The following is an 18,685-nucleotide window of genomic DNA, read 5'->3' on the forward strand; positions in this document are numbered from 1 at the left end:
AGTTACAGGCCTCACCTGTGACAACCTTCCCCATGGCAGCACTCCTAAGAGCAAAAAGGACATTAATAGCCCTGAAACAAAGTTTTTTTTTCTTTGGGAGAGACAAGAGAAAATCTCACAAGCAAAAGCCTGCTTGCTCACAGAAGACAGTAAGCTGATTTGGGAGCCACTACCTGGTAGATACATTTGGGAAGGAAGCTGGTCAGACTCAGGCACAGTGAACCTGATAAATGTGGACATGTCCTTAAGAGGATGACAAGGCAACATCTCTTTATTCAATAAATTGCTTCTGACAAACTGATTGCTAAATCAGCCAGGTAACGCAGTGTGCAAATTATAATTGAAAATGAGTGCAGTTCTTCTAGCTGATGCAAGAGACACAGAAATAATAACAAATCTTTTCACATGTACCAGGACTGGGAAGTTTGCCAGAATCTGCAGAACTAATTGATGATCAGGATAAAACAGGAGCATTGAGAGAAGACAAGGTCATTGCAGAGAAGCTAAATGAGTTCTTTGCATTGATTCACGCCCACTCTAGAAGCAAGTGGGAGATCCCAATGCTACACCATTCGCCAGGGAAGGCTCATCAGAACATCTGTCCAAAACTGAAGCAATCACAAACAACTTTAAGGAACAAACTGACAAAACAAAGAGTAACCAATCAGCAGGACTGGATAACTATCCAACAGTTCTAAAAGAACTAATTAATTAAATAGCTTAATTACTAACAGCACTATGCAACCTCCTAAAACTGTAACAAATATGAAAAGATTCCAAGTGAGAATCAAGCCTGGTGTCTGGACCAGATAAATTAGCAGAGACCACAAAAAAAGAACAAAAAAATGAGTGGACAGCCACATAAACACAATCAGCTTTAAGACTTCTAACTTCTGACTTACCCAATTACTGAGTTCTTTGAAGGGATTAATAAACATGCACAAAAAAGACCCATCTTATATCACCCATGTGACTTTCCAGGAGACTTTTAACAAAGCCACTCACCAAAATCCTAGTGAAACTAATGAGTCATGATGTAAGGGAGAATGTCTTGGTATAGATAAATGATTAGAGGATGTAAAACAGAGTAAATTAACAGCTCCTGCAATGGTGGAAGATGACCAGTGGAATTCCCAAGGTTTTGTGCTGGGATCTGTTGCATTCAGTTTGTCCAAAAACACAGAAAATGAGCAGCAGCAGTGATATGGAAGAATGTACTGATTTCACTACGATATTCAAAGTACCACAGATGAAGGCTGAATGAAGAGCAGAAGAAGAATTGTAGTCAGTTAGTAATAAAATAGCAGATGAAATTTAAATGCATGAATTTAAACATGAAAGGATGTGTGGAAAGGAACAAAGCAAACATACTGTCATGTATAAAACTACAGCCTTTGAACCAACCATAACCACCTACAGAGCAATCTTGGAGTTAATGACAGAGTTTAATGATCACAGGTCAAGAAAGCAAACAAAGGATTGGGAATTTTTGGGAAATAAATTTATGCAGGCATGCAAATCTATGATATGGCCACATCTTAAGTGCAGTGTTCTGGTTTCCTCCTCTCAAAAAATGAGACAGGAATCAGGATTGGAAAATGTTCTGAGAAAAGCAACATGGATACATCATGACATGGAACAGTCTCTCTATCAGAAAGGGCTAAGTAAGCAAGAACTTCAGCATGGAAAAGAGGTAACTCAAAGAGGGTAGGGATAACCATCTAGAAAATCAAGGGAGGTGTGAAATGAACAATGGGCTTAACCTCATTCACAATACAAGAACCAGAAGGCATCAAATAAAGACAGTAAAGGCCAAATTCAAAATAAGCTAGAAGAATTATTTGCTGTACAACTCTTTGTCAATGGATCTTTAACACGTTAAAAGTTTACAGGAGGTAGAAGAGAGACTGTAGAATTTCACAGAAAAGAAGTCAACTGAGGTTTATTTCGTACACAGCTGGCTGAGGGTGTTTCCAAACTGGAAAGAGCTGGAGGTTTGGTAAGTATGCACAGGAAGTATCATACATGCCTGCTCCATTTTTACTGTTCTCTAGACATCTGAATCTCACCACTGCAGAGTATGAAGGGCAGACTGGATGAACTGTTCATGTGATCCAATGTAACTATTATTCTGCTGAATAGGCAATTACTGCATCCCGTGATGTCAGATTCTTAAACACATCCTTCCCAATTTAAAAAGTAAGCTACACTAAAGTGTAAGGGGACCTTTCTATACAACAGGCCTAAGATTGCTTCTATACAAATTTTAGTATCACACCCTGTGTTTGTGCTCTTAGGTTTGAAAATAGACTCCAAACTGATACAAGATTACACAGAAGCTGGCAGGGCCCCAAAATGCCACCTAAGCTCAGGTAGTGCCTGACTTATTGACAGAAGCTATTGTCCTATTTAGGCAATGTCCCTGTTCCAAAAGCATGGCCTCTGTGACTTACGACATTAACCACAGCCCGAGAAAGTCACCGTTTATGTAGTTTATCTGGAAAGCTTAGAGACGATAATGATGTGGGAAAGTGGAACAGAAACCTGCTAAAACATTTCCTGAGATGGGCAAAAGTCTACAATGCTGACTAGAAACAGAATCATGCAAAGCTTATCCTGCAAGACAGAGGCTCTACACAAACACTTCTGAAAGTTTTGACAGCATGTGGCAACCACCAAGGATGTTTTTTGTTACTCCACACAAGTAAGTTCCAAAGCCAACCATGAACACATACTTTAGATGTCTGCAAAAGCACAGTTGACTTCCCCAGGCCTACCCTGAAGATTCACCTTTTCCAGTCTTCTGTGTTCCCTACCTAAGACTATGACACATGGTATTATCAAGTCTTGCCAACTCAATTTCCCCAAAAGTCTTTCTCATAGAGTTGAATCATTACTTTTCCATTCCTTCTGACTCTTTCACCCAAGAGAAAATGAGCTGAGAAAAAAGGGAAAAGAGCTGTAAGTGCAGTGTGGAAAGAAGAACAGAGAATATTTGGGTTGCAACCGTGGAATTCAGTGTGTGGTATGGGTGCAAGTCATTAATCCTATTTTCAGTGCTCACATTTTAACTTTCACAGTACTTAATACTTATCTTTAAATTCACAAATATGATAGCCCTTGAGAAAGTCTAAATGCTGGTTTTCCTCTATTTTTTCCCCTTTATGTTTCTACCTGCTATGACTGCCAGTAAAAAACTTGATCCCACAAACTTTGCAACCGGAAAACTCAGAAAAACACACATACACACACACACACACACCTCCTTTCTTCATATCAGTTTTAAGTCCTGAAGATTTTTAATACTTTAATAATGATTTTTCCTTCTCTTTGCTTCTTCCCATAGTAGACAATTTTACTCACACTGCTGTTACTTCATTTCTTTTCAACACATACCAACTCATGCTGTAACTCACTAGCTGTCAGCATTTTAAAACAAAGATCAGCAGTGCCAACTACACCTCAGGAAAAACATTTGCACTCCTCACAGCTCAAGTGTTTATTGTATATTACAGAAAAAGTGGTGCATTACATTATCTATGTCGTTCTTTTTGTTTCTCCAGGGCTTCACTAAGCTGACAACTGACAATTGCATGCTTGTTTCAAAACTGCAGTAAGAAATAATTATTCTGAAGACATTGCATATATAATCAGCAAAATGTAATAGCTAAGTTTTTTTAATACACAAGCTACTTCTTTACTCATTTGCATTTGGATAAAACAACTGACAATTTAACATAAAATGCAATGCTAACCTTGTGAAGAAAGATGTATTTTAGGACCACTTAATAGACAAATGAGAAACTAAATTCTGAATACAAAATAATAACAAACAATTTGAGGTAGATATGAGCCTACAATTCATTATGACACAAAGCTATTATCTCAGGAACCTAGAAAAGCTACTCTTAAAATGACAGATTAAGTTTAGGAGAAAGGTGTTACTGAATTAAAGATCCTTATTCTCGGTTCCATAATTTGTTGAGTTTTTAATACAGTGGTCACAAGGAAGAACAACTATAAATCTAGAAAAATATCATGCCTTTGACATTTCTCATGTTATTTGCTTAATATTTACATAGTATTTTACTAAAGTGTCTTTGAGGACTAAATTATGTAAGAGCAGCCTGAACCTAGAAATACTCAGATATGCTACAGAAGTGTAAATCAGCAGACATTTAGAAGAAAAGAAACAACTTAATCTTTGTTCCTCTTCCATGTGCATTATCACAGAAAAGAGGGATGCTGGTAAACAGGAAAGGAACACATTATTTTTGTATTTGGCAGGAGAAAGAATATTGTTCAGCACAGCCAATCTAGTTACCTTCATTAATTCCCTCCAATGATAGCAGCATAAAAGACCTCCTTCCAACAAATCTCCAAGAATTAATAACCCTGGCATAAATTGTATAGGATAACTAAATGATCTCAAACTAGTTCAGATGCTGGACTAGCCATGAAAGTTCCTTACTTTTAAGAATGATCTTAATGTAATTTAATATTCTATGCTTTGAAACCTTGGTCCACCTTTGAACATCTATGCTTTAGATAAAAATTACTTTCTTCTTAAAACTTACCTGGCAACAGAGCCGAGTAATTTGCTCTACATAGGACATTCCACTCTTACCAATGCATCAATCTGTAAGACTGGGATCCTGCACCAAACTCTTGAGAATCCAGTGCTCCAGTAAATGTAGGAAAGATCACTATGATACAGCAGGACAATAGAGCAACACCCTTGGAGTTCCAATAAAGTTGGCAGCAACTATACTCAGAATTTTACTTCATGATATGAGACATTTTGACAAAGTTTAAACATTTATTTCTACATGAACATCCCAAATGTGGTACTCCAGGCATGTGGTTTTCTCTAGTAAAGGAGAGATACATTTTGGTATCTTACATAGAGAGTACAGGAAGATGGCTGAGGGTAAAAAGATAATGGTATGGAAGTTACAGGGAAAATAGTTGTACTCCCTGAATGAAACATGGTCAGCACATCTGACCTCCCACAGACAGTGCAATCTAGGCAGGACTCAAGGGAGGGTGGAGTGGAGACACCACGGCCAGGCACTATGTTGAAACCCTTGCAGAGGAGGGAACTCAGTGGTACTTTCTAGTTGATAAGCCCCATAGCAGCTGAAAAGCAAGGGAGATAAAGGAAAATATCCTGCTCTTGGATCGGCAGTTGTTACGAAATCACTCTCCTTGGACTAACACCATGTCCCCATCTCAAGGTTATCTAGGGTACTATCCTGAGATATCAACCCCCTAGAACAACCACCCCTCACTGAGTAAGATGTATGATCAAAGTCACTCAAGCTCCACCTAAAGAAATAGTATGAATATGAGTTAAGAATGGGGAGAAATGGTGGAAGACTCCACTGTAACTTCTGGGATCAGTCAACAAGCTGAACCTGTCTTCACCCCCATAGGGACACCTGCTTTGAAAGAACTGTGATCTCTGCATGCTGAATGATTGTCTCAGGCCAGCTTTTATTGGGGATTAGAGCTTGTTAGTACATTGCTTTAAATTAGTGCATTGCTTTGAATAGATTTTTGCAGTCAGATACTACCACTGGCAAGTCTCAAACCCTAACCTATTAACCGAATTCTATTAATAAAGAGTGTTATTCTGCAAACTGTTAATGCGAGTCCTTCAAGGGCGCTGCCCATTGCCTGCAGCAGGTAAAGGTGGAGACCCAAGAACAGTTTCTCTGTTTGGTGTGTGACCCTGAATAAGTCAGTGGAACTGCCCTCAGATCCAGTGGGACTGCTTAGTGAAGGGTCCCATAATGGGACACTGACAGACTGGTCGGACACAAGGGTCATGGCTTTCCTGGGGCTCTCACAGACTATCAAACACAAAGGGTTTGAGTAAATCTCCCCTTTTTACATGACAGCAAGGAACATGTTTTCCTCTGCTTTAACATTGCTTATCTCTAGAAAAGTCACATTTCTTTTGAAGGTGAGGAGGACAGGAAAAAGCCCAACAATTTCCTACAATTAAATATTCAAATAACTTCTTGCTTAAGAAGTATTTTTTAAAACTAAGAAAGAAAGTGGGTACTCAAAGGACTGCTTCTACACATGCAAAGAACAGACAAGTTAATCAACTGTCCTCTGTATTGCTTTGAATTTTTAATCTGAATTATTTCATTACAATTATTTACTGCTTAGAAATGCTGTCAACCATTTGGTAAATGCATACAAGTAGGTCACTGAAAACAAGCTTATACACAGTAATACACAGACACATCAGAGGATTAATACATAAAAATCAAGAGATGAAAAACTGACCTGCTGCTTCTGGTGTTTGTTTAGTAGGGCTAAAAATAAGAAGTAACATCTGGAGCAGTCTGCCAAAGCTGCACAGAAGTCATTGTAGGAAGAAAGTTTGCTACAAAGAGAAAAAATAAAATATAAATGAATAAAAGGATTTTTTTCCACAAAACATTTTTTAAAAAGTCACATTTGACTCTCAGAACTGTTTTCCAACAAATGAAGTGAATGCCAATATTCTGACTTCTAGCAGAGGCATGTGCAGTTCTGTTAGCACAACAGAAGTCTAGCTATCCTTGCCACAGTGAATTATGGGAAGAAGCAAACGTAAGGAGCTTCCCAACCTGCCTGCCATATGGGCACAGTATGCTAACACCAGCACGTCTTAGTGCTAAACGGGAGAACTGGAATTTCAGGATGATGTGGGAAGTCAGATGGGAGGAAATAAGGGGTCCCTTCCTAGTGCACATCCAGTAGAGCCCAGCAACAGCACTAAGAGAACACATCTCTCACCAGCAAATATGAAGAACGTGCCTCCTTGCAGGCAAGGATTTTATCTCTGCACATTCCCTAACAGCTGCTCCAGTTCTACACTGCTCACCTTGACCATTCCCAAAACAGAGAACTGGACATGCTTTGGTCACACCAGAAAAATGCAATAGCAGAACAAGCTAGGATAGCATCTTAGGCCTCGTGTAGTCAAAATCAGAAAAGATCTGTGTTGATGTTCAATTACAACGACTTACAGGAAGATTTACAGACTTACAGAAATTAATAATCTGAATAGATTGAACATATTGTCTACAAAGAAACTGCCTAAAGTTGATTGAGAGAAAAGAATAAACATTCTGTGTTAACCAGAAGACAAAACACAATTAAAATCTGGGCTTTGTACTGCATAGTGTATTTTTTTTGGTGACTGCAATTTCCAGAAAGCTAATTAAATTGATTTTATGCTAATTTGTATTCTTGGAGCATGTAGTTCTAAACTTAAGGAAAAAAATTGAAGCAGTAGGAGACTTTAAGTAAGATAAATTATTTTTTCTCCATATTGAATTCTAAATCAAGTAAACGTCCTTATCAGAATTACAGTGTAAGTATCAATCACACTTAATTACAAACCCATTATCCCACTTTTCATGGCATTTTCCAAATAAAAGAAATGCTCCCTCCTCAGAAGAAGTAAATATGCTCAAAGTGCTGTAATCATTGCTACAGCTCATTTTTAGGAACAAAGCTAGAGACAGACATGAACAAGGTAGCATGGAATAGGGGAAGCCATTCACATGCTTTAGAGGTAGCACAAACAGCAAAGAAGTAGATTTGCCTGCTTTTAGCTGTGGGGAGGAAGGAATGCCAGCCCCTTACGGAGCTGCTGCTCAAAGCACAGCCAAGTCTCATCCAGAAAGGAGAATGTGATGGATAATTTGGAGTGGCTGAACAGGAAGAGGAGTCTGTAACAGAATCTCAAGGAATGTGGAGCCACAGGCATGATGACTCAATACAGTAACAAAGCAGCAACGGCAAATACTTCATCCAGCACATCATTCATAGACTGTGTTTATAATCCAACTACTCCTGAAATTACCAACAGCCAATTTCATAACTTCTTCAAAATCCTTACATGGTTTGCAAGTCCCTTTCGCACTGAGTATTGCAAGCTGATGCTTGGTAAAATACTGTAAGCTGATGGTGGAAGACTTTTGACTGAGCAACAATTCAGACTGTAAAATAATTTTTTTGGTGACTAACTGATACTGATCTCCCTCTAAAAAGCACAACTGGGGAAGCAGCCACTGGCTGCTCATAAAACTGAGATTCTTTCAGCACTTCCATCTGCACGCTCAAGCTCTGATCCCAGAGATTAATCTCCTCAAACACTCTGTAACAGCTCAAAACAATGAACACTGGTCACATTTTCTCTCTTCTGTATTTTATTTCACAATACAGAGTCCCTTGTGCAATTTCTCTCATTAGTTTTTTGAAAACATGGCCTAAACCAGGATTAATAAATACCTAATAATTTATGCAGCTTTAAAATGTAAGAAATGGTACTTTAAAAAACTCAATCAGAATCTGTGGGATCAAAGGATGACACAATGCAACACAATATTTTTCACAGGGATGATGAATCCAAATTTGTATGGCGACAATTCAACAATTCTGTAATTACTAATAAAGACACAACTAGCATCGATACTATTCAAAGCTACACAGAGCTTTTTAAAAAAGATTCAATGTGTATCTTTCAATCTTAGTGCTTGATCCTGCTTCCTTTGTGGTCTCTCAAGCAGGAAGAGGGACCTGCCTGCATGCACAACTGTGTCCATACGTACCTGAGGATCCTGACAATGCAGGTGCACACGTCCTTGTCGCTGCCGCGCTGCTCCAGCGCCACGAAGAGCTCGGAGACGGCAGCGCTGCAGCGGAGCCGGCGCCGCGCCAGGGGGAAGTCGGCCAGGGTGCGCAGAGTGGCTGCCAGCTGCACAGGAGTATTGAAACACCTATTAACCACAGCTGCCCACAGCAGGATGCACTGCGGGGGAAATCCAGTAAAGCTCAGGTCTCACTTATAGCATCTCAGGCAGTCTGCATGCCCCGTTAACATTCTGCAGATATGTACAAACCAGTTAATAACAACAGGAAACGTGCAGGCAGCAAGATGGTGTATTTGGGATAACTGTTTGAAAATGAAAGATTGATACTGCTCTTTGCCTGCATGTAACCTCCTTCTATGAGGGACACGTGATCTTTCATATGTTTTAAAATCTTGCACATATACAGCCATGTAACAATTGGAAATTAGGTGAAATGCTGTAGATGGTTAAAGTAATTTTTTGCATAATTCTTCAATAAATCTTTGTTTTGAAAATTTAAGTCTTGAAAATACTGATATATATTTTGATGATAACTGTAAACTGCAAACTAAAATGAACTGATGTAAAAATACAATCACATTTCAATTTAAAAATTGAAAGTTAATCAAGATCAAGAGAAATTCACTGTTTGAACAACACAAAAATGAAAAGCTTAAGTGCTTAAGTTTATTTGGAGAAACCAAAATATTTTCAGATTATACTGTTCTATTTCAAGGAGCTTAAAGCATAAGAAAATCTAACACTTGTAGATATACAAAATGAATCAGCTATTGCATATTTTGAAATATTCTGGTTCTCTTCCAAGGTAAGAGTACTCTAATAACAAGGTCAGACATGCAGTGACACGTAAATTAATTTTGATTTGATCCAGAACTTACTATAAAATGAATGTGAAGTCATTCAATCTTACGTGAATATGGGAATTCTTCCAATTTTTCTTATTCAGAGTGAAGTCATTAACTTCAATTTGGTTTTGAATGTAGTTTGATAAGGCACAAAACCTATCTGTTCAAATTGTCTCTTATCACAAAAAACTCTGGAAATTAAGCATTTTATCACTAAATTGGACTGCTTATCCAGTGATAGGTAATTGCTCATTTTAAACAAAAACTCTTGACAAAGAGCAGGTTAAGATGTTGTGTTTGAGCTTTTGCACATAGGACTCTATGCATATTCTGTCCACTCTCCAGCAGCTTTCAAGTTTCTGTCCTACTTCAACAAATTTGACAGCAGAGTACAAATCTTCAGCAACCCCATGATGTTCTGTAATGGAGCAACAGGAGATGCAACATGTCAAAATGGAGAAGCAAGGCACAGAGGGAAAAAAATGTGATCATGTGATATGTGAATGGATTTAACTTCAGCACTAAACATAAAATTTATACTATATGCATAATACAGATAATCTGAACTTACAGAAGCCTTTTGCTTCATATTACTCATATTTTAAGAAGACACCTGGAGTTTTTTATTATTTTAAATGAACAACTGCAAAAAAAATTTCCAGGTGCACATTCCTTCTCAAGTCATGATGCTTCAAAAATCAACATAATACTGGAGATATAATAAATATATTCTGATCAAATACCTTGCTTTTCAAAAGTTTTGGTAGAAAAATTGCTATTACATGGAATAGAGACAGAAGACCCCATTCAGTGCTTACATACAAGATGTTCACAGTCAGCCTAGGATGGTATTTGTTGAATTCTAGTTAAACTTCAATAGAGACAATAAAGGAAATTAAGAGTAAACCACATATTATAAGTGTTGTTCAAACCCAGACAAGAGCTTTCACTGCAGCTAAGAGACTTACATATTGGAAAATGGAAAAAAAAATTATCAACAGACAACGGTGCACAGGTCTCCAAAAGGAGAGCAAAATTTTCCAATGTCTGATACAATTAGATGGTTCAAAATCCTCAAGCAGTAAATTCTATGAAGAGCCATCCTCAGACAAAGACAGGTTGGAAAGAAAAAGCAATGCAAAATAACATATATACTTAAATGTACAAAAACAACAGCATTCAGCAGTTCATAGAAGTATATCTCCACAAAACACAGTTAATGTGCAACTGAAATAAGAAGTACAATTAAAAAAATTATAGAAGCTAGCTAGACAGCAGCTGAATTCCAGAGAGAATGTGATTGCTTCAAGCAGACCTTATGTTTCAGGGAGAAATGCATAAAAATTGTCTTTAGCAATCCCCACCAGCCCCAATCCTTATGTTGCCACGTGAAAGATCAAATTCAACCAAACAGAAAATTTAACTGCTGACAAATGCCATTTTTAAAGGAGAAGACATTTAAGTGCTTTTCAACTAAGGAATGCGAAGTACTTGTTAAGTCTTGTCAGTGACTCTTTAAAATCCTGGTTTTTGAATAAGCATTACCATATTTTGTATAAATATAATCAGATTGTTAGGTTAAGCAACAAAATAATCAAAGATGACCCTAGTTTAATGTCCTCTGCTAAGGAAAAAAGTAATTATTACAAACATTTTTATTCTTGTATTGTAGGACTTCCGCACAAAATCCATTGTGGAAGAATGAAGAAATCAGATAGGGACTTTATTCCCACAAAAAGGATCTAGCAAGATTATGTATAACACTGCCATCTGGTGATTGTGCAATTATACAGTTAAAGAATGAAGAGCTGGTCCCAATTAAATGGGATACCTCGGTTACCAAGGTTAAGAGATAGCAGAGCTTCCTTCAGAGACCACTGTGACTATGTAAAGTATATTTCTCCTCCAATATAATTTGCTTTCTATAACTGAAGACATTATTTCTGTACATCACTGGCTATTTGATCTGTTGCTACAAGATACAGTATGCTACAAAAACTTTATTCTGAAGACATCAAGCACAGAAGAAACTTTCTTCAATCATCCCTCTAAACAGAACTACTTCTTCATCTGTCTGTGATGACTGATCAATTAACTCACACGGAAGAAGCAGCGCCCATAGTTTTGTTGAAGGAACAGATATGAGAAAGTCACACAGGAATTCCATAGCAGTAGGAATCACTACTTTTCTCACAAGAGGAAGAAAAGCGAACTATCTGTACTACTATAGAAGAGAACACAAACAAGTGAAAGAGCAATCTCAGTAAGAGACAGCTGTCAGTACTGACTTCCCCACAAAACACTCCAGAAGTTCTTAGAAACAGCCAGTCTATTCAAACGGTACAAAGTAGTTTTGCTACACTTCCATTTGAACTAAAAAGAGCAGAGACATGAGAGATTTTTTTAAAGAAAGCATAAAATATAACATTTTCCTTGCACACATTCACAAACTAAACCTTTGATTAAAAAAACCCCTGTATTTATCCACAGGCAAATAATGGAAGAAAAACATTCCTGGAAAGCTGTCGGGAAGTTCAGACAACTAGTCAAAATCCTGGAAATAAACTGATCCATTAGTTTTATTACCAAGATTAAAAAAAAACCAGACAAGAATCATCAATAGTAATGTGATGATGTAAGATTCAAGAAGTATAAAATGCCTAGCTTGTATATTAGTAGAAATTAAAGAAATCTGGCATAATTAGCAGACAAACCTAGTGCAAACACTACCTCAGAAAATTATCCAGTGTATTTTCCTATGAAGTCCCCGAAAGTTTACAATTAAACCATCTGCTAATCATTACATCAGTAACTTCCAAACAAATGCCAGGAATCTCCCTGGCAAATCCTTGATAAACACAACACCCCCCCACCAGTGTTTCTAGAACACAAGGGTTTAAACAGTTTTAGGGCCAAAGATTAGTTTTCAGAGCCACCACTTATCAAAGTGCTTTGTATGTGAAAATAGTTTTGAGCCTGCTGCCTTCAAAAGATTCAAAAAGTGTTTGCTTTTGCAACTACTTTTTCCTTACATTACAGTTCTTCGAAAACACGCTGTCAAAGAAACACAGCTGTATTTTCCTACGTTTTTAAAATGCATTATTCTTGTAATAAAAAGCTCTTTATAACCTCCTAGAGTATTGCAGAACCAGTTTGTGTTTATTATTTTAGATTCAAGAATTTCTATAGAGAACACATTTTTATCTGTTTACTACACTATCCAGAACATTGTCAGCACAATAAAGCAGTAATGAGAAACTGATTTATTAGGTACCTAAAAATATTTCTATTAACTTCAGAATTTCTAAAGCCTTTAAAATGGACTACACACAAACATCTATGGTAATTAAATTTAGGTCCTGAACAACTTCAATAAGCTTCTTAAAAAGAAGTCTATTGAAATATAGGTACAACTCAGTCAGTGGCGCACAGGGTTAGCTTATCTCCTCTAATTACATTTTTAATTTGTCCTTGAAGTACGTACTTCTAGAAATAAAAGTAAATCTAACCTGGACTAATAAGTGGCCCAAGTTGGAGAAATATGTGTCATGTTCTTTTATGTTATTAATCTGCTTCATTAATTGCAGCAACATTTCAACAGCTCCTTTGTTGACCATTTCATTAAGGAGTACTGCATTTCCAGACATAAATTTTATAGCTCCCATGCAATAGGCGAGAGCTTCGCTGTTTTCTTGTAGATCTTCATTCCTCAGAACCTCCAACAAATAATCTAAAAGGAAAATCATTATTCAGAAAGTCTAATATTAAAATTTACATTTGATACAGTCCAGTCATTAAAGAGATTAACAATTGGAAAACACCCTCAGAGTGAACTCCCACATTTCTAGTAAGTGGGCTAGAAAAATTGGATATTTGGACTGAAACCAAGAAACAATTATTGATGAATAAGAGAATGGGCCTGACTTTTTTTCTCCTAGGCTTCAAGAACCAGTGTAAGTTGTAAACACATAGCAGCAATCATTGAAATCCTCAGTCAAGATTTGCAAAAGTGATTGTGCCTGGAATTTTGTGTACTAATTCCCACTACTTCCTTAAAAATCAAATGTCTTAAAGCATCTCAAATGGAGCACTAAAAGGCACAGGGGCCTAATTCAACTCTCACATTTGAAATCTGTTCATAGCTTTTGCAGATCTACTTTTTATGTAAGTAAAGTTGATGTAGAAGTTTTGTTTTGTGCAACCACTGTCAGACATCTGAAATGTTAAAATTTACAGTTGTTTAACACAAGCCCAATGTATCTTTTGCAGTCAAATTGTGAAATTCTGAATTTAGTGGGGGTATCTTAAACAACTGAGTAATCCTAACCAACTTTATACTTTTGAATTTCTAGTAACTGATTACAAGACATGTTTATTGCTGCTTCCTATGTTCCATTCAGTTGCAGTTGAATAAAAACCTTTTCCTATATCATTAAACTGAAGAGATTTTAAAATTTTTTTCTGTCTCAACTGAAGCTGAAAGTCTCTTCAAGTATATGTGTATATGAATGAAGTACACACACTCTAGGCTCTTGTCCAAACTCTCACCCTCACCAATTAAATCACTTGTGTTGTGGCAATGTGAAAAATCAGTTTCAGGTTCTTGCTCTGCTTAGAATCAAAGAGGGTCTTGAACAGTAGTTGTCTATTCTGGGATGAAGGATTAACTTATTTCTTCTACTGGAGCTGCTGCAGTCAACATAAATAGTTCACAGGGACAGAGGAGGAAAAATAAATTGAATCTATAACCCAGTGACTGCAACAGGGATCTGGGCAATTATGACGGTAAGTCAGAGTCACGTCTTCTGCCAGGACAAGGTGGGTCCAAAATATAAAGAGTGAATAAACAAATAAAATTACCCCCACCAAGAAAGTTCTTTCCTTCACTAGTTTTTAAAATACAGGGAAAGAAGAGCAAGTGAAAGCAAAGTGAATGAGGATGGAAAGGAAAGCAAAATGTGACTTGTTCAAGTGCTGTGTATGATACTGATCTCTACAAAACGGTACTTTTCAGTATCCAAAGTCAACTGAGCAACCCCAGGTGTTCTGTTTCCTGTGAGTCCTTTCCTTACCACTTGAAAGGCTTGTCTTTATTTCTGACAACAATTGTGTACTCAACTTCAAGCCCATGAATGCTCTCATCTGTTTAAGCAAATGCTTAAATACACATATGTGTAAAAATACACATATGCCTTAACCTATACACATGCAATAACTGCTTGCAAGATTGAAGCCTACATTAATAAAACATACTGAAGTTTTAATGAAAGGAATGACTATCAATCAATACTATCATTCACACACTGTCATTTTCTTCATATTTCTTGTATTTGCAAGGTGGGGGGTGTCTGCATGACACAAATACTATTAAAATCACAGAAGAGATCTTAGAGCCATTGCTGACAGTTCTCCAAAATCACTGGCTCAGTATGCAGCAGCAGCAGCTATAAAACATAAAAAAAAGCCAGTGATTGTTCTCAAGATCCTCCCTGATGATGTCCAACACCACAGTCAGCACTATTTCATTTCTGTAAAATTTGGTGCAGACACAGCTTGAATTCTATAGACAGTTTTGTTCCATAAATCTCAAGAAGGATCCACTGGAATTTGAGAAGGTCTTATAAAGGAGGACTTATAAAACAACGGAATGACACAATATCCATTCAAAGAGCTAAAAGGCTGAGATGCCTCCATCTTGAAAAGGAGAAGACAGAGATATGTGATAAGACTGCATTTTAAAAAATCACGAAGGTGAAAGATAAGCTGACTGTACAAACTCTTACAAATCCTGCAAAACTACAAGCAGGGAGATAAAGAAAAATATATAGATTTAAAACAGCACACAGAGAATTTCTGGAATTTGTTCTATGGCATCACAGACGCAGACAAAATCAGAAAATCCAAAAAGGAATTAGGCAAATTAATGAACAAAAGATGTATAAACAGAGACTAAAAAGGGATTAGGCAGGGATGCACCATCCAATGTCCCTAACAGAATAGAACAGTTCTGGATGCTGGAGTAGTACTGGGGAAACAGATCACAGAATACACACAGGCTCCTGTGCTCCCCCTAAACAGCATTCCCCATCCCCATCGTCACTTAGAACACTGGACTAGATAAATCAGTCTGGCCTAGGCAAGCAATTTTTAGTCTTATTTAACTTAGTCTAAGTTAACTCTGAAAATGTTTTTTCAAAGATGAACATTTTAACTGTTGAATTTCAGCATCTAACTTACAGACAAGAACAGAATACATACCCAATAATGTATCATTTTGAAGGATGAAATCATTTTCTTTGTTCCTACAAATTTTAAATGCTAGCTTGCAAACACTAAGAAGATTTCTTCCATCTACTTTCATCTGCCAAGAAAGTAAAAGACATAAAATCACAACTAAAATCTACATGCAAAAATGCACCGTAACATTCTACAAGTTCAGACACCATGGCAAACTTGTATTCTCATGGAACTATTAAATTACAGCTGAAACCCTAACAATACACTAAAACAAACTGAAAATGTTTACAGAATTAAAGGACTCTGAAACTTGGGTATTTTAAACTCTATTTAGCAAACTGTGCTGGCTTTAAAATAACGGTTTTAACTTTTAATGTAGTAATATAAACAGGTAGCATACCAATAACTTGAAGGATTTTTTCTCCAATTCACTTACAAAGAAATCCTGTATAGAAATCAGTGGTTTGGCATGTATGGCCATACCACAAAGACCTTGAGTACAACAGTACATGTCATAATGAAATTTACTCTCAGCTATCAGAAAACACAATCTTACGATGTACTAGATGTACTTATGGTCATGGAGAGATTGTGAAAGGGAAGTAAAGGTGGTAAAAATACAGTGACATATCTCTTCCTTTCCTCTGCATTTCAAGGGCAACTTCTTGTAGGTTCATGCTTTTTAAAAGATTACACAGAAAAATGTCTGCAAAGGAACCCTTCTTTTTAATAAGGGCCACTTAGCATCTGTGGTATCTGAGTATATAACTGTATCTTCTGAATAAAATAGCTTACACTACCTTGAAGGAGAACACACAACTCCCCCAAAACACACACACAAATTACTAAAATGTCTATAGCACAATGTTAGCTGGCATCCTTTCACCAGTGACTGTCCATATATACTTTGCGGAACACGAACGAAGAAATTTTGAAGCACAAAATTTAAGAGTTTTAACCAGAAATACTAAAGCAAAAGATTAACTATGCTTACTCCCTTTAAAAAAAAAAAACCCAACCATTTTGGTATTTTCAGATAAAGGTGTTTAACAAGGTCAGGATACTGTTCAAAAACTAAGCTTCATTTCCATGTGTACATTTTATAATCATTGGGGTTTTTAAATCCCTGCATAGGTATCCCAGCTTAGGACACAGTGTCTTTTCCATGCCTATACAATATTCTTGTCACCATACACCAACTATCCTATTTTGTGCCCCTCCTTCCTGGCCCAGATATAAGTTCTCTGCAGAAAATAAGCTGCAAGCGCTGATCTAGAATGGGTGGTAGACTAGTATCTCTGTGGTAGTAAACTGTACTTAGGAAAGGGTTAGACAGTTTAAAAGTATGAAATGAAAAATTAAATGCAAGGTGTAATTCATGATTTTGAGCTTCACATTCTACCAATGAGCATTTCAAAACACTTACAGCCAGAATAATCTTTGTCAGCTTCAGGGAAAGTGGATCTGAATCAATGTCTACAAGTTTGTATAATGTCTTCAGAAGCACTCTTCTTCTTTTACATCTTTTTCCCAGCATATTTCCTTCGTTCAATGCTTGATAGAGCTTGGTACAAGCTAGACAAAGGTCTTCTATATTGTCTTCTACTTGAAGGGTGTAGGAAGGGAGAGAAAAATAAAAAATAATTATCAGTGCCACTTTATCCAGAGCATCTCAATACATAAAGACACAGAAGAACAAATAAAGAACAGGCTGCACAACAACAAAAATAAGACATCAAATAAATGTCTTCATATGATAATGCAATCCCCAGAAATAATTTTATTCTGCTTTTTCAAAAAAGGAGACTCAAGCCAAGAAATCATTGAGCCAAATAATACCTACAAGCTAAAAAAACTCACCTTTGATGCTTAATAATCAGATTGACCAAATGTCTACCACGAAACTGTGTCTCTGAAAACGTTCTTTAAAGCACTCCACCAAACATTACATGTGAAAAAGGGATCAAACCTTACTGGGATTTAAAAAAAGTGAATATAAAAACTTGCTAGAACTCTTCAGTGTAGACATACAAGATATATTTGAGTGGAATGTCAGCCTATTGACTAAAAAGTGATCTACTTCCTCACCGGAGTCCCTGAGACACTGTTTAAAATACACAAAATAAAACCTAGAGTAAATTATTACAAAAACTGCATCTCAACACAATGGAATCATGTACATGTTTACTTTAGAGAGAAAAGGAAAAGTCTTGCCTATTTTTAAAATTCCACAGTGAGATTTTTTAAAAATTTTCTTACATTTGCTTTTGTCCATAAGGTGACACTTACAAAGCCCCACGTAAATCCACCTGAAGTGCCAGCATAAACTCTGCATTTACGCAGGGTGTAGTTCACAGCTGAAATAGAGTCATATTCAAGGAGGCAAAGCATTTGTGATGAAATACGTATGGACAGGAAATTACAACAAAAACCATGTCTGAGGCCCCAAACCTGCAAGCAGATTCAAGGACCAATCTCTCAGGCTGAGAAGTGCCTGGAAGCTCTCAATCTGCAATCATTGCACCTGAGGAACAGCAATGACTATTCCATTTCTACTCCCATCGTGACAGAAAATTTAACAAAATTTAGCATGATTCTAAATGCTCTGCTCCAGTAAGCTGTGAAACAGGAGTGGCAAGAAACCAAAACTGAAAGGTCTTACACTCCATTTCATCAAAATTAACAACAAAAGAAATGATTCATCACTCATCCCATGGGGCGTTTTGAAGCTTAACCTCCTGAGTACTGCAATGTAAGAAAATAAATTATTTGTTCCTCTAGAAAAAGAGACTTTGGGGTTCTATTAGCTTTTGTCATATTACAAACATCTCAAGCACATCATATTCAGAAGATGCTAGACGATAAGTAAGTTGCAGGTTAACTTCAGATTTGTTTTTGAATGGAAAGGTTTCTGCAAATATTTTTGCACGAGAAAGTTGAAAA

General features: G+C 36.9%; 1 protein-coding gene across 8 annotated transcripts in view; it reads right to left on the reverse strand.

The window, feature by feature from the left end:
- Positions 1 to 18,685, reverse strand: part of ARMC2 (armadillo repeat containing 2) — a 71,040-nt gene that overhangs the window by 17,963 nt on the left and 34,392 nt on the right. For 7 of the 8 annotated variants that reach the window (XR_011149953.1, XM_069011014.1, XM_069011013.1 and 4 more), the window contains 5 exons: positions 17,169 to 17,347; positions 15,764 to 15,866; positions 13,015 to 13,235; positions 8,619 to 8,764; positions 6,301 to 6,400 (listed from right to left, as the gene is read on the reverse strand). Coding sequence is in view for 7 of the 8 variants with exons in the window: in XM_069011014.1 (XP_068867115.1) it covers positions 6,301 to 6,400; positions 8,619 to 8,764; positions 13,015 to 13,235; positions 15,764 to 15,866; positions 17,169 to 17,347 (749 nt within the window). In the remaining variant the exon portion in view is untranslated. The remainder of the gene's footprint in view (positions 1 to 6,300; positions 6,401 to 8,618; positions 8,765 to 13,014; positions 13,236 to 15,763; positions 15,867 to 17,168; positions 17,348 to 18,685) is intronic. The other variant, XM_069011016.1, reaches the window with a different exon arrangement.

This window comes from Aphelocoma coerulescens, chromosome 3, assembly GCF_041296385.1.
Source record: "Aphelocoma coerulescens isolate FSJ_1873_10779 chromosome 3, UR_Acoe_1.0, whole genome shotgun sequence".
Classification (NCBI taxonomy): domain Eukaryota; kingdom Metazoa; phylum Chordata; class Aves; order Passeriformes; family Corvidae; genus Aphelocoma; species Aphelocoma coerulescens.